We start from the raw sequence: 15051 nt of genomic DNA on the forward strand, positions 1-15051 counted from the left end.
GCCATTGTTTTTTTTTTTTTTGCTCTTGTTGCCAGTGAAGTTTGATAGTTGCTGACTTTTGGTGGTGTAAAGCTTTAAATTAAATTAAAGCAAAGTAGCAAATCGCGAAGAAAATGTCTACCTATTTTCATTTCGAAAGTGAAATATCGTGGCATATCTTAGCACCCAGACACACTTGGCAAACTTCAATACGGGTGTTCGGCACCGGCTAAACACATCGCTGAAGCTATATTCGCGCGCATAACAGCATGCAAATGTTGAATGAAAACAAATCGTAAATCAAAGTACCATATCATGTAGAATGAGGCATTAAAACGACGTAAAAGAAGCATAGCGTGGTGATACATCGATTAGAAACGAAGGTAGGAAGCCTGCGGGTTTCAAGAAGCCTTGATTCAAAAGTCCACAGTCTTATAACAGCGTTCTTTCGGTTTCAAGTTTTTATTCGTATGCATCGCTATGCTTATGAGACGTGCTGTGTGTTTGTGTGTGTGTTTTTGTGCACCATCTCCAAAGTCTCCAACATCCCACGAACACATCATTGCATGAGCAGGATGCAAACGTTGCAAAAAGTTTGCCTCTTAGCGCGATTAAAAGCTGTTGAACAGGATGTTTTACCTTCGATGCCTTTGTCTGCTTTATCTTTTTCTTACCGAACTGGTGAGCAGCGCAAGAAGCCAACTCCCGATTTGAAGTTTTATGATGTGTTGTTATCTTTCTGTTACAATCCATCATCAATCCCTTCGCTTCGTTCGGTGCTCCTCCCTGGCAAGCGTGAAAACATTTTTTTTTTTTCATGCAGATGATTGTGATTATACTCGTGCGCACGGATTTCGCATTTCTGTTGCGTGCTCTGTGGTAGTATTTGTATTCTAACAGCACTACTTCAACACGGTTCTGGCCTTCTAAACATTCCGTATTTTCCTTCTGAATAGAGCTTCCTTTTCCGGTTCCTATTCACCCTCCATTCGATATTCCACACACACACACGGCGTCTTATCTGTTCAAGGACGAATGCGGCGCTTTGCGCATGCCGGACGATCCTTTGACCGGAAGCCGTTGAATATAGTTCACTAGTGCAAGGAAATTTTTACCACCTGACCATTCAACTTTCCGATCGTGCATGCAGAGGAATGCATGCGTCTGCGTATTGTGTTCAGCAATGAGCTGTGTTTCCCTCTTATTGAAAAGCTGAACACGATGATGGTGCAAAAGATGAAGAACAGAGGGCCACTATTCTCCGCCACCATGCCTACGTCGTGATGGTGGTCGTTTTTGGTGGAATGATTTATTGCATCATTTTTGCGACCGTTTTCTTTTGCTGCTGCGGTATCTGGAAAACGCGCACCCTTCAATCTGACCGTGGTCGGGTTCGGGTTGTTGAAGAAAAAAGTCCTGGGGTCTCATAAAACGCACCATAACAACAATATACCGCAGTGCGCCCACCCGTGGATTCATTAGGGCAATTAATTCAAAGCCGATTCGTCATCATCGAATAACCCGACCTCCAAATGAAACAACCTGCTCGCGTATGTGTGTGTGTGTGTGTGAATTTAGGGTTGTTAGGTGTTTTGAGTAGCCTCTTTACAAAGTTTTATCGAGTACAGCGCACGTGACGAGAGGGCGAGAGAAAATCAAAGACAGGAAGGGAGAGTAAGAGCTGAAGCACAACACTGATCGGAGGGGATAGTTGGCACGATCGGAAAATCATGTTCCGATAGTACCAACTAACAAAAACAAAAAACCATACTGCCCTTTTACTAGCCTATTACACCTTCACAAAATAAGAGGACAACAAATGCAACCACCACCAGCCAGCAGCTAGTTGCGGCTGTGAAAAGTTCCAGTTTCCAGTTCAATTGCCACATTTTGATATTAAAGGACCACCAGTGAATATAATTCTTTTGCATCTGATTTCCTTTGATAGGAATACTTCAAACAATGATTGTTTCGATTCTTCATCCGAAACAAAGTCTGAACGATTTGGAGTAAAGTGTAATATTTCTACTATTGTTATCATTACCGGTAGTCGTATACAACGAAGTCAAATGAATGAACAAACCAAACTACAGATGGTGTTACAAATTCCGTAATTTTAAGCTCTCATACATAACAGGAGAAACTGAAGAGCGTTATGCATGTGTGTTGAAAAAAAAAAACATTTATACATTTTAAATGCTATCATGAATATTCATTAGTCAAATTAATTTTTTCTTATCCATCATGCAAAAAAGCAAACGAAGGAATAACAAACAACGTTTCGAGTAAATATTTGCACCCCTGTTCTTGCACTTTATGGCAAGTGAGCGTGAGTGTGGTGTTGCCATGAGAAAACTTTATTTTTATACTTAATTGTTTTTCATTTTGTTAAGCATCAACTAATAAATGTTTTACCACATTAACCGATTTGGCAAAAGCAGTGGTAAGAAACAATTAAGCATTTTACTTTCGCTGCTCTAGGCGCCAGTCAGTAATTGATCATTACAGTGACTTGTGGCATGTTTTGATGACAAGGAAATTGCATTGAAACTAGAACTCTTTTGTGTTGCTATAAACGATTTCATTACATTTTAAATACATTTCGAATTCTTCCAAAAATTTCCAATAAGATTGTTTTTTATGATTAAAATTTCATTTTTCAATTTAATTTTCTTGGAAGTGCATTTAATAATTCTAATAAGCATGATTGATCCCATAAGACTAATGAAATATTTCACAATATATTGCATTCCAAAGTTTAAACTGAATGTCTGTTCGACCGTGGACTGATATTCAATGGAATATAGCTACAGCAACCATTTTCGTCGTCTAATCGTCCATCATTTTTTATTTTATAGAATCTGGACGGCCTAACAGTATTGCTTAATTAATAAAAAAGAATAGTAAAATTTTATTGATAAACAATGGTTCCTTTTTTTACAACATACATAGACACAAAATCCGTTAGATCTGGAACGGAAGCTGGACAACATATAAACACTCATACACTAGTCTTACGTCATGTGTTTTCTTGCAATGCTTCATTGGATTTGCGTCCTCTTATTCAACCGGCTTTATTCCAACTACCAACCACCATTTAAAGGGAGGATAACATGCAGTTACTGTTTTCCCCTTTGTAGAAAGAAAAGATTGGAATCCTACTAGAATTTATCTCTTCCTATTATACCAAGCCGTGTACGAAAAGAGTAGCTCACTCTATCTCTGTCCCTCGTTCAGTCCCGCTCTCCTTACTCAGCTTCTTTCCTTATCATCCCTTCGCTGCAAACAAAATCAAAGAGCGAAGGATGCGATAAAACATACTATCGAAAAATAAGATTTCCATCCCAGGCAAGATCTGTTACGGTCCATACAGAGTGCATTTGTTGCAGCAGCAGTACATAAAATACTGGCGAGTGATGTATCCGTTGCTAGGGCTCGCCACCGCTCATTTGACACACTAACGCCGACGCATTTCGTTCATAAGTTTTTCTCCCTTGTAGACTGTAAATGATTAAAGATGGAAGAGAACACGACCATTCTTCTCGCTTTGGATCAGATCCACCATTGGTAGCTAGTTTAGGAAAAAAAAAGAAGTTTTCCTTTCTCATTTCTATTTTTGTACGTGTGTGTTCACGTACGCAAACGTGAAAGTGTGTGTGTGTGTTTTTTTTTTGTTCTGATGCTTCTCCCTGTCTTGGACTTTCACTTGTGTATAGTGAATTTATTTCGACAATTGCTATTTCCTTCTGCTCGTATACATAACTGCACGATCTTGAAACATGATACATCGTCAAGGAATAATATTCTTAGTGGGTACCACGCGTACGACAAATGTTAAGAGATGGCAAAACAACATATGTAGATTCTTACAGAGAAAGGAAACCGAACCGAACCGAGTGTACAAGATCAAAAAACGAAAACATCTTTCGAAAAGCAAATTCTGTAAGAATAAAACTGCGCGCTTTGATAACAGTATCACACCAAGTCACTAACTTTGCTGATGGTGAAATGAAGATACAACTGGTGTGCCTTTGAAGATACAGCCACAGAATCATGCGTACAATGCGAAAGCGAAAGCAAATTAATGAACACATACAAACTGAAACGAAACTTCGTCTGAGGAGTGTAGGTCCGCTAAGACAAAGCCGGCGATTCGATCGCAAAGAACAGCTCAATTTTCTTTTTCTACTGACCGTACGAGACCCGCTTCAATGAACCACTACCATGCCCACTTTCGCCCGTGGAAGAATTCAAGGCACCCCGGCACAGCTTGAAATTAATAAAATTTAATCACGTCTTTAAGCGATTAAACTACGTCAATTACAATCAACCCATGCCAGTGGATGAAAGACCAACCTCAATGGGTTCTCAAAAGCAGAGATTGCATGTCTCACGCCTGCACTGGATGTGTGTGTGTGTTTGTGTGTGTGTGTGTGTTTTTTTTTGCGCTTTCTTCAGTCATGGTTATGACGCGGGAGGACGGTATGAAGTCAATTTTTTTTTTTCGTAGGTCTCCAACGATGGTATACAGTATGGGCTGGTTTGTTGATGCCTTAGGTGTTGCCTGAAGAAACTACACTGTAATTTTTGCACACCATAACGAAGGCCACCCCAGAAATGATGTTCATAATACAGCTTCCTATTGCTTGTGAAGTCGTTTTTTTTTTGTGACATATTCTTGACACTTTTCTGCGAGCTAATAATGGAGCTATTCTTTTTCCCTTTCGATTCCTGAATCATTGGTGATTTTCATTTGAATGATTTTGTATGATTTAGATATTGACTTATCCTTGGCGAATTTTGGATGTTCATTTAGAGCAGTTTATAAACTCTACTCTCTCTTTATAAAAGTAAAACTAAACAAGTTTAAAAAGTTATAAGAACACAACACCAATCAACTTTTTCTCTCAAAATTACCGTCATTAATTTTTAACTATTTATAGTCGAATAACAGCGTATAAAGCAACAACAACAACAACCAAAACCATACCACCAAAACACTTGGCAACATGGTCATAAATTTGCGCTTAAATTATGGTGCAATGCTACGGGGTCGAACGAGTGTGCAAAGGAATACAAGATCGCACACGATCTTTCGCACGATGAATTTTGCCGCTTGATCTCCAAAGAATGTCTGAAAACTTCTTTATTTTATTACGCGTACGATGTAGTGTAGGTAACACACAGCCACGTATAAATTACGCTCACACAACACATAATGCAAGTATTTGTGTGATGCTTCGAAACTGTGATTTCTGTGAGCTTGTTTAGTTTCTTTAAACTAAACGTTCGTCGTAGCTAATAACGGGTTCAATCATATGTGTACAAAAACAAGATATGATGACTTTTTGGAAGGATTATAGCCGGAATCATTTATTTTGCTTCGGGAGTTTGTAATACACGAATAAGATATGTTTGAAAATTTGACACAGCTTTTTGCAGAATGCTATCAATTCCGAAATATCCGTTTTAGCTATGACTTAGTGGTGACAAAGAGCATAAAATGCGTGATGTTGTCAGCAAATCAGCAAAACAAAACTTTTATATTCACTATTTTTACATGACGTTTGCTATTGTAAAAAAGTACAATACACATTTCTGTCACACTTTTCACCGGTCTCACATTTACTAATGCCTTTCTTTTGTTCCCTATTTGATAACGTTTTGCTGGTCTCTAAACATAACGAGAGCTTACTATAGTTTACTATTAAGTTATCCCATCTTACCTGCAATAGCCATCCACGGATAAAAAGTATGGTTGGACTGATGAAGTCCGGTAGTTGGAGCAGTTTGACCACCGGTTGACCCAGTTAGTGAACATTGGTTGGTATTCCACGATCCCGCTACGCCAGCTGCGGCAGCAGCCGAACCAGTCCGACTCACAGGGCTTCCTCCGGATGCATCGATATAGCCCCCTACTCGTGAATCTGGCGTACATGCCGAAGGTCGCACCGGAACCGAATTGTTTTGTTGGGCAGGTACGTTACCACCGGCAGCACCAGTGGCCGCACCATTAGCTGCTCCACTGTTTGCGTTCCACACGTCTTTGTAGCCGTTTGTTGCGTCTGTGCCGTTGTTACCGCTAGCAGATTTCGTACCACAGTCTTTGGAACTGTAGGAGCCCTCATAAATCTGTTTACACGCGGCCTGTATGCTGGCATCGTACGGTGACTCTTGGGCCGTGCGCGTTTGGTGCAGGTGATGGTTCGTGTACGGGGACATTCCGAGCGATAGCGGAAAACCTCGGTAAGCCGCTGCCGCTGCAGCCGTTGTTTGGTCATGATGGGTTCCTGTTGTCGTCATCATGCCGGCCGCTGCCTGGTGCGGGTGTCCATAGAACCCGGTCTGTTCAAAGTAGGAATTCATAGCTGTGCTGGTGGTTTTCCTGGCTGCGTTACGTTTAAAGCCAAAGCAGATCCCAAATCACTCCACTGGACGATCTGGGAGTCGTCTTAGATGGTACCACAACAAATATGTCTTTCCCGAATGTTCACTACAACGGAAGGTTTATACCAACAACCAAATATTCACTCGACTTTTTTTCTCTTTTGCTTCGATACGTTCTGTGTTTTACAACACACGTTTTCGCTGTTGATGCACCATCTTGCCAGTACAGGAAGGCAAACGGATGTATTTTTGCTGTTACTTTTTATTGCAAACAATTGGCACTTTGACACAAACGAATTTTATTTCTGTTACCCTCAACTCTTCACACGATGTACTAGGAATGGGCAACAATCTTTGGGACGCAAATGATTTGTACGATTTGGTGCAATTTTAGCTAGACAGCTTTGATTTACTATTGTTTTAGCAATGACCGATTCACACTACATCACAATGCACTTTCACAAACACCAATCAGAACACTCTTAGCCCAGTTCAGCAAATAGTATAAAAGTAGTTAATGGTGTGTTTTTTTATCTGAACTGTTTTACGATTCGACCATAAGTGGCAACCGCTCGTACGTCCCACGGTTGTAGTGTGTGAGCCTTACGACTCGTTGAACTTTTTTTTCACCAAGCTGGCCACTCTTTGATGACACCAGTTTGCGTTTAACAAAATTACACAATTTTCCACTGACTTGAGCTGCACTCATTGATCATGGCAAATTTACCATCCCGAGATCACACACGTCCCCCACAATACGAATTCGCGGGAACACGCAATAATAATATCAATAACAATAAACATAAAAGCGCGCCTTGTTTCAACGGGTGAAATTTTTCGAATGAACCGCTTTCGACGATTTCGAATAAAATTTTGTCTTGCCGTCAAGATTCATTTTGTTTGTGGTAATCTTCGTTAAAAAGCCATTCCAGGAGAAAAAGAGACAAAGGGCTGCGGTTCTCATAGCAACGTTCGTGCTATCTTCGTTAAGAGCCGAAGCCGAACTTCGGTACCGTGAAGCGGGATATAAGACGTGCGCCAGAGCGAGAGTGCACGAGCAAAATGAACGTTAGAGGGGGGCAAAATGCTCTTCATGTTTATTTCTACCGTTGACCGAACTCAACGAAAATCCATCTTTCGGCGAATACGTACGTACTGACGACGATGGGCAACGTTGGTTGAGCAGCACCGCACAAGAGCATTTTTCTAACTATCTCGCTACTTCATATCAAATAGTGTTCAAACTTTTTGCTTCTTTTTAACTTGCAGTAGTGGACACGGTAAACCAAACCAAGCATTCCTTTTTAGAACGTATTTCTGTTTAGCCTCTCCTAGGTATAGGCCAGTGTAGGGAAAAATGCATGTGCGTATATTCGATACACGAAGGACTGAGGCAAGGTGACGTCTCAAATCATCCTTCAGGAACAACTACCAAACTACCAAAAACAATTACCGCTGCACGGAAAAGTGGATACCAAAGAGTTGCATTACCATCCCCGAGCGACAATGAAGTGTTCAACTGAAGGCTTTAATTACCCGAATGGCTGGTCCTGAATATTACATAAGTCCGCTTCATCATCATTGGTTTTCCATACAAACTCGTGAAGTCACTACAGTGAAGTGCAAGGTCGTCATGTACAGTTTCGATGAATGTGCTCGGTAAAATCTTTGCAATTTTAAGCCCATTACTGTTGCCCAGTTGATGCTGCCCAGGCGGGCTTAAACGGTTAAGGACTGTGGACCAAAAGGATGAAGACTTTCCGTCACTACACGAAGAAAGGACTCAAAACTTTCTCTTTTGCCTGTTCCAGCACCAGCCGTTAGTTTTATGATGCCTGATCTTACGTAACAAGCCTCCCGAGATGTGCTCGGTGTGCTTGTACTGCCGTCCATGGCTTCGAAACACTGATAAATTTGATTTATTGCAACTTGGATGATTCTGGCTAGCGTTACCTAAACGCATCCTCATGCATTTTTTTCCTTCTTTTTCTGTTTTACGGCAACGAGCAAATGTACGATGCATTCCGACATCGTGTGCTAGCGAGACAGGAAAAGAACAAAAGCTATGTGGCACCGAAAATTATGAGGTGAAAAATCGAAATATGATTTATGAATTACCTTTTCTTCATCTGTAGAGATGTTCCGCTTAGTTGGCTTAGGTACGGTTTCTAAATAATGCCGCGTGTACAAGCAATACAATCATCTTTGTGGTGTAAGAGGAGTTTTGTTTTGTACCTCTGTTCGACAGTGATAAGGCGTGAAATAATAATCGCCTCTTTTCATCAACCAATAAAACATACGCAATACATCACAACAGTCAAAACTGTGCTGCTGTTTAGCTGGAATGGTTGAAAATCATTGAACAATCATCGCAGTTTTTCGGCAGTAAGTAACTTTAGAATGCGTCTTCTAGAACCTTCAACACAGAAATATTATGAATGAATTTTGGTTTATGCACTAAAAATGTCAAGAGTGCACATGGTAACAGTAGACTTGATTGAACAGTAACTGTGGGTAGTCATAAGATCAGGACAACTTTGCTTTTTACCGCTGAGACCGACAAGTTCAAGTAATTTTTGGCCTCCTTTGATGGTTCCGCAGGTAACATATTTATAACAGGTAACAACCATTTATAGAACCCATCTTTTTAAATTGCTCAAATATGGTCTTGTTATTATACTAAAATGTTAATGGTCTTGTTAATGTTATTAAAATTATCATGGTTGATTCTGCGCAATAAAAAAAAAAACTATTTACTCTGTGTAGTAAATTTTCTTCCAAAATGTTTTAAGAGTTTCTCTAAAACTATTGAATCGTTTTATACAATAGTAAAATGAGCCTTCCCGTGTTCTGTTTTCTCCAAATTTCATCAGGTTAACATTTATTTCTGACTGAAACAATCGCTCTATGCAATCTTCCCATGATATACTCAAAGTAAGAAATAACGCAGGTTAACACTGCGGTATAAGTGGAAAACTGGCAAAGTGAAGTGAGATTATAATTGTTATATTATTGTTATTACGGCGACCATTGCTATTATTACGAATCATAAAATTATTATCGTCCATTCGTTCCGATTGTTCGCCAGGTTTATATGGAACATCCAGGCTACCAACGCTAGTGGACGTAGTTTACCGTTAGGGTTGTCCAGGAAAATTTACATAAAATGGTCATACATAGAAAATGAGTTCACGCACTTACACTGGTTGAACGTTTTGTAGACAGCGTTGAAAATAGGCACCCTTTTTCGTAAGGTTCTCCCTGGTGTACTCGACACTTGGCCCCTCGGCAATTAAAAATGACGGAGTCGTTGGATCGCTTCAGCAAACCGTTGTGGAAATGATACACATGGTTGTTCTAGGTTGTCAAATGATGTTCATATTTGCACTTTTCCTTGGCAAGTATGAGTTAATCGCTTTATTATCATCGTCACCGTGCGATGACATCATTATTCAGTTGGCATCAAATACTCTGGCGAAAAGTGTCATTTCGCCAGAGTGTGATGCAAGAAGACGGACTGAATCGCCGACCCTTAAATGCAGTTCAAGTCGCACAAAACACAACAATTATTCTGTTTTAGAATTATTCCAACAAACTCCAAACGCAATTTATCTTTCCAATGAATGAAACGATTGATTGCATGTTTTACATTATAATTGTATTTCTTACTGCTGTGATCCAGTGAAAGAATTTTATACAATGATTTACTCTATTTATATTAAATATAAAAAATTATATATAATGCTTTGTTATGTGGTTGGGTTGCTTAGTTCTTAGGTTTAGGTTTTTAATATTTCATTTATCTGTTTACAATATTTACGCGACGAATTCTTGATATGTCTAGAATGTGTTTCCGTGCTTAAAGTTTGTCAATGCCCATATCTGTTGAACGAAAAGTTAGGTTAAGATAATATTAATTTCTACTCCAAAGATTCGTGAAACTTATTGAATCACATTGCGAACATAATTGTTGACGAATCGCTGGTAAAATGACCATAATTGTAAAATATTCTGGTAAAAGTTACATAATTTATAGCAAATGGTTTACTCGTTTGAATCAACAGATAAATCAATCAATCACACTCTACTTCTCACTCTCCTGTGTACTTCGGACACAACTGCTATGCTCCTTTCACTCGTACAACAACATGAAACGCTCAAGACAATCGATACAATTAGCAACTTTTAGCTCTTTAGACGTTTTGCCCAAGAGGGACGACAGATCTTCAAGTATTCACAAATCTTTTTGAAGCCATTTCTTAATTTAAATAACCTATCAATCAAGATTCATATGAATGACTCTTCCTTAAAGATTTATTTAACACAACACTAGTTATGTTACGTATGTTGATTGTGGTATGTTAATCAATAAAAAAATTAAAACGATTTTGATCTAAATTGTTTCACCAAAAGAGGAATAAAAGTGACAACAATCACCTATTTTGTAAAGTTTCTGTAAAATATTTTTCGTGTTCTAGACTGATATCTGTAAACTGATATCTTTATAATACGTTCGTTATTGGCGAGCAAAAAAGTCGAAGCCTTTGCTTCTCTTTTTACATGACAGTCTGGCCTTCTTTTTGCTCTTAGCTTTGAAAGAATATATCACGCCAAGAGTCAGACTGTTGGGACCCTTGTGTTTAGTGAGGTCGGAATCCTCACAAAACAGCATTGCTATTCAAACAATGATTTTTTTTTATTTTCTGAGAGTTTGCGAATTATTTTATGGAAGTATATTAATTCTACACGTATTTTCTAAAACGTAGATCTGTAATTTTGTAGATTTAGTGACTAAAAACATTTTAACTTTAAATTGCAATCTGCATTGATTGCCAAAGGTACAACAATCAATGCAAAAAAATGCATTCACGTACAAAGCAGCGAACCTCTTGAGATCGTAACTCTGTTGTAGAATTTACAGCTTTACATATAACCCTACATTATCTGCTGTAGCCACAAATATCATCGTAAATCACACAATCATAATCCACTGCTCCAAGATTTCCTTCGAACGGCTATAAATCAAATTTACAAGTGTTTACAGGCAGTTTAAGCTATAAAGACACTAATTTTGTTATCGAGTCATTAAAACAGCGTGTTTCTTCTCAGCGATTCATAGAGGAATGTCCGTGAGTGACCAAAGCAAGTGATGTAGCCGACGCTACGTTTATTGTCACACTTAAACGATCCGTAAAATAAAAATACAATCGTTGGCACCGGGAGCTACCGAAACGTCGTAAAACTCGTGAACCGAAAGTCATCAAACAAACCTCGAGGGTACTTAAATGAGGAATGGAACGGTGCGCTCATCGTCTGTCAAGGTTGATGCTTGGTGGTTGTTTTATTACCATTTTATGATCCAATTTAAGTAAACCTCCCTAATTGCTAGCCTAACATTATAAACGAAGCACATCATAACCTTGCTCGTCTGTGCTACAAGTAGCACCCGTTCGTCTTGATTGATGACGGTTTCATGTGTCAAACTGTATTAAAATCAATATTTATTGATAATCAAGCCATGTTTTTATAGCAGATAAAGCACGATAAATGTTAGGGAAAGGTGCGATCGTCTTGTTAGTAAGATGGACTTGTTCACTTACAACCTGGTCAATATAGTTTTTTTTTTTCTTTCTTGTTATTTTATCTTTTCTGTTTTGTTCGTAAATCTGTTCCTCCAATAATACTCCTCCTATGGTGCCCTTTACAATTGATTCTAATACATCTGTGTACGTTAGGATACTCTAAATGGTATGTAATGCCGTCACAATTATTATCGGGTGGTGGAGGGAAACTCAAAACAATGTGCTAAGACATCATCATTAAGCTCAACGAATGGGCTGCAGTTAGCTGTGAGTTTTATTTCGCTTTTACGACTGTTTTATGGCAAGTTTTGTTTTTATGACCGCTTAATTTTATGTGGGAAATCATCCATGGTCTTGGTCAAGAGTTGTGACTTCTGGCAGCCTCTACGAGTGAAGGGTTTTTTTTTTACAACTTTACTTTCATTCATGCTTCGCGTGAATGTTTGCATTGTCATGCTTTCCAATGCGATAAATCAGCTATTAATATTCCGCTGTATAGATTGATAGTATTGATTCTTTCACTGTTTTGTTTACCATTTACTCTATATTTACCACACAGCACACGCTTAAGAAAGCTATAAGTTACAACGAAAAATAAATGCCTCAAATTGCCAAAAGTTAAATGGAAAAACGAAAAAAAATACAACAAATGAACAAACGTTTTTTTTTATGATCTGATTTGTTCGGTAACAGGCGTGACCTTTTTGTTTTGAATAACAAACAAGTCGTATTCGTATTCGAGAGTCGTTAAAATGTTTATGGCATTTTAATTATGCCATAAACCCATAAGAGTGTTGACACAAACCAAGCATAGAACGATGCTGCTCTCGAGGGCTCCTTGCAATGTATTGACAGACTAGAATAGAGCTACACACCCACAGACACACACACACATATACACGTACCATTCCTTTTATAAACCAACCTTATTGCTGTGAGCAGCACATCCGTTCTAGAGCCTGCATTTCTTTGCATTTGCGCACACAGCTATCGCCTCTGAGAGATGGTGTACGCTAGAGACATCTACATATGAATGAATGAAGCTGTCATGTGCCATAAAATGGAGATGACTGAAAACGGACACTGAAACATACGAATTGTTAGCATATTTTATTATCAAAATCTATTTTTACAAGCTTTTTCGTTTACTTGATTAAAGAACGTTACCTCTTGAATCTACTTATGAATAAGCTTCCATTTTGTTAACTCCGTTTTGTGGAACAAGCAACAAAGTAAACGACTGTTTGTGGTAATTATTGGCCAAATGCTTGTGAAATGATTGTCAAAGAAACGCAAATGATAGCGAAGATTTTGGAAACAGTTTGTTTCAAAAAGTATAAACATGTCTTTGTAATGGAAACATCATGTTTAAGTATATGCTCTGCAAGTCTATATAAAATAGATAAATGTAGAAATACCCTATTTTACAAATATTATTTTTCGTTGTTACTATAATGTGGTTGACTGACTGATCTGACTTTAATCTTTATATTTCTTTTTGTGTATTTTTGAGTTTAAACACGCGGCTTAACGCACATTTTATTGGTTGTTTCTTATACCAGCCATCAAACCATCAAACAGAACAAGTCAACAGTTTATCCTGTTATGTTGCAACTTCGAAGATTTATTTTATTAATGATTGAGTATGACCGCTCGTCACCGTATTGTCATGATCAAGCCTTGTTACTAATAAAATAGCAAAACTATATTCATTGTTCATATATTTTTTACTATCTAATAGTTATATTGTTATATACAATCACCTTTTCGTGAGTATTTTGCGTTAAAACACGCTGTTCATCGTTCCACAAACTACCGGTCAAAGTTACTGGTTAAGACAGAATTGCACAAGACGTGACTTAACATCAATATTAGATGCGAAAATTACTGATCCGGTAGTTCTAGTGTTAACGATAACATATTTTTCTTTAACAATTTTTGAATATATTTTTTTGGCAAACACAGTCAAAGTAAACAAAAATGTAAAAAAAATCATGTGCTACATTATAGTTGTCTGTGTACGTCTAATAGTTATAGTTACATTATAGTTGTCTGTGTACGTCTAGTATATGAGGGTTTGGTAATTTGTAAAATGTTTAAGTAAGTTTAAGTTTTTAATTAAGTTACATGAACTAAAAATGAATTATAATAGGTTATTCTATTCACAAAAACTCTTAATAGTGTTATTCAGGGTGTGTTAGTGTTATTAAGGGTTTGTAATAGTGTTATCAATAGGGAATTGAAATAACATGCTGAAGCTTTAAAATGGGACTATGTATGATGATTCTGTAATGCTATAAAATAAACAAGTAGAGAGCTGCATCAAACATAGCATTACGGCCAGGCAATTCTATGGCAATAGAAAAAGAACAATAAACACAGTCAGTATGAAATAAGATAAGCTTCATAATACAACATAGTCAACACGATTCATACACCATTGTGCATGTTCATATGACGGCTTAATATCTCACGAGATACTTAGTCAATGAAAAATAAACATTGCATTTTGTATACACCAAACCATTAATTCATTCAATTTACAACATAATGTAATAAAACAAGTTCAAGCACGAAACAAGTCAAGTATAAAAGTAATATAAAATCAGCCATTAAAAGACTGACGAAAAAAACTTCAAAACGTAGCAGAGATGTGCGGTAAAATACTGTTCTAAAGATTCTTAATACGTTGTCAGCTTTGGCATCCGGCAACGGTGTGTTGTATAAAGTAAGAATCAGGAAAAAAAGGTGGGACAACCGAGTACTGAAAAGCGTCGAATAAATCAATTAAATGTCTTTCTTTCATCCTTAAACCATAAATTCCTTCAGGAAAGTTGTGACCCACCACCTTTGTGTATTTTGCTGCCTTCTGAAGACAGCGGTTGATTATTATCCAAATCGTATTCTTCTGATATTTCCTTTTATCTTCGGCATTTAGAACGGGTAAATGTACTCTCACACACTCTGCTTTACGTCACCGTGCAGTAATGGAGTTTCTCGAGGCAAGCCTACAAAGCATTTCGGGAACCATCATGGCCGTCCCTCGCCTTCCTTGCATGGGCAATGATTTATTAACCCTAGCAAATGAAGCAACGCTTTCGGA

General features: G+C 38.0%; 2 protein-coding genes across 4 annotated transcripts in view; both read right to left on the minus strand.

Annotated features, from left to right (window-relative positions):
• The window catches only part of LOC126558543 (homeotic protein ultrabithorax-like), a 50374-nt gene extending 44024 nt beyond the window's left edge, over positions 1-6350 (minus strand). For both annotated transcript variants that reach the window (XM_050214568.1, XM_050214567.1), the window contains exon 1: positions 5706-6350. In XM_050214568.1, the coding sequence (XP_050070525.1) occupies positions 5706-6345 (640 nt within the window). In that variant the 5' untranslated portion in view covers positions 6346-6350. The remainder of the gene's footprint in view (positions 1-5705) is intronic.
• Positions 1-15051, minus strand: part of LOC126558262 (homeobox protein abdominal-A homolog) — a 295819-nt gene that overhangs the window by 225538 nt on the left and 55230 nt on the right. The gene's annotated exons all lie outside the window — the stretch shown is intronic.

This window comes from Anopheles maculipalpis, chromosome 2RL, assembly GCF_943734695.1.
Source record: "Anopheles maculipalpis chromosome 2RL, idAnoMacuDA_375_x, whole genome shotgun sequence".
Taxonomy (NCBI): Eukaryota; Metazoa; Arthropoda; class Insecta; order Diptera; family Culicidae; genus Anopheles; species Anopheles maculipalpis.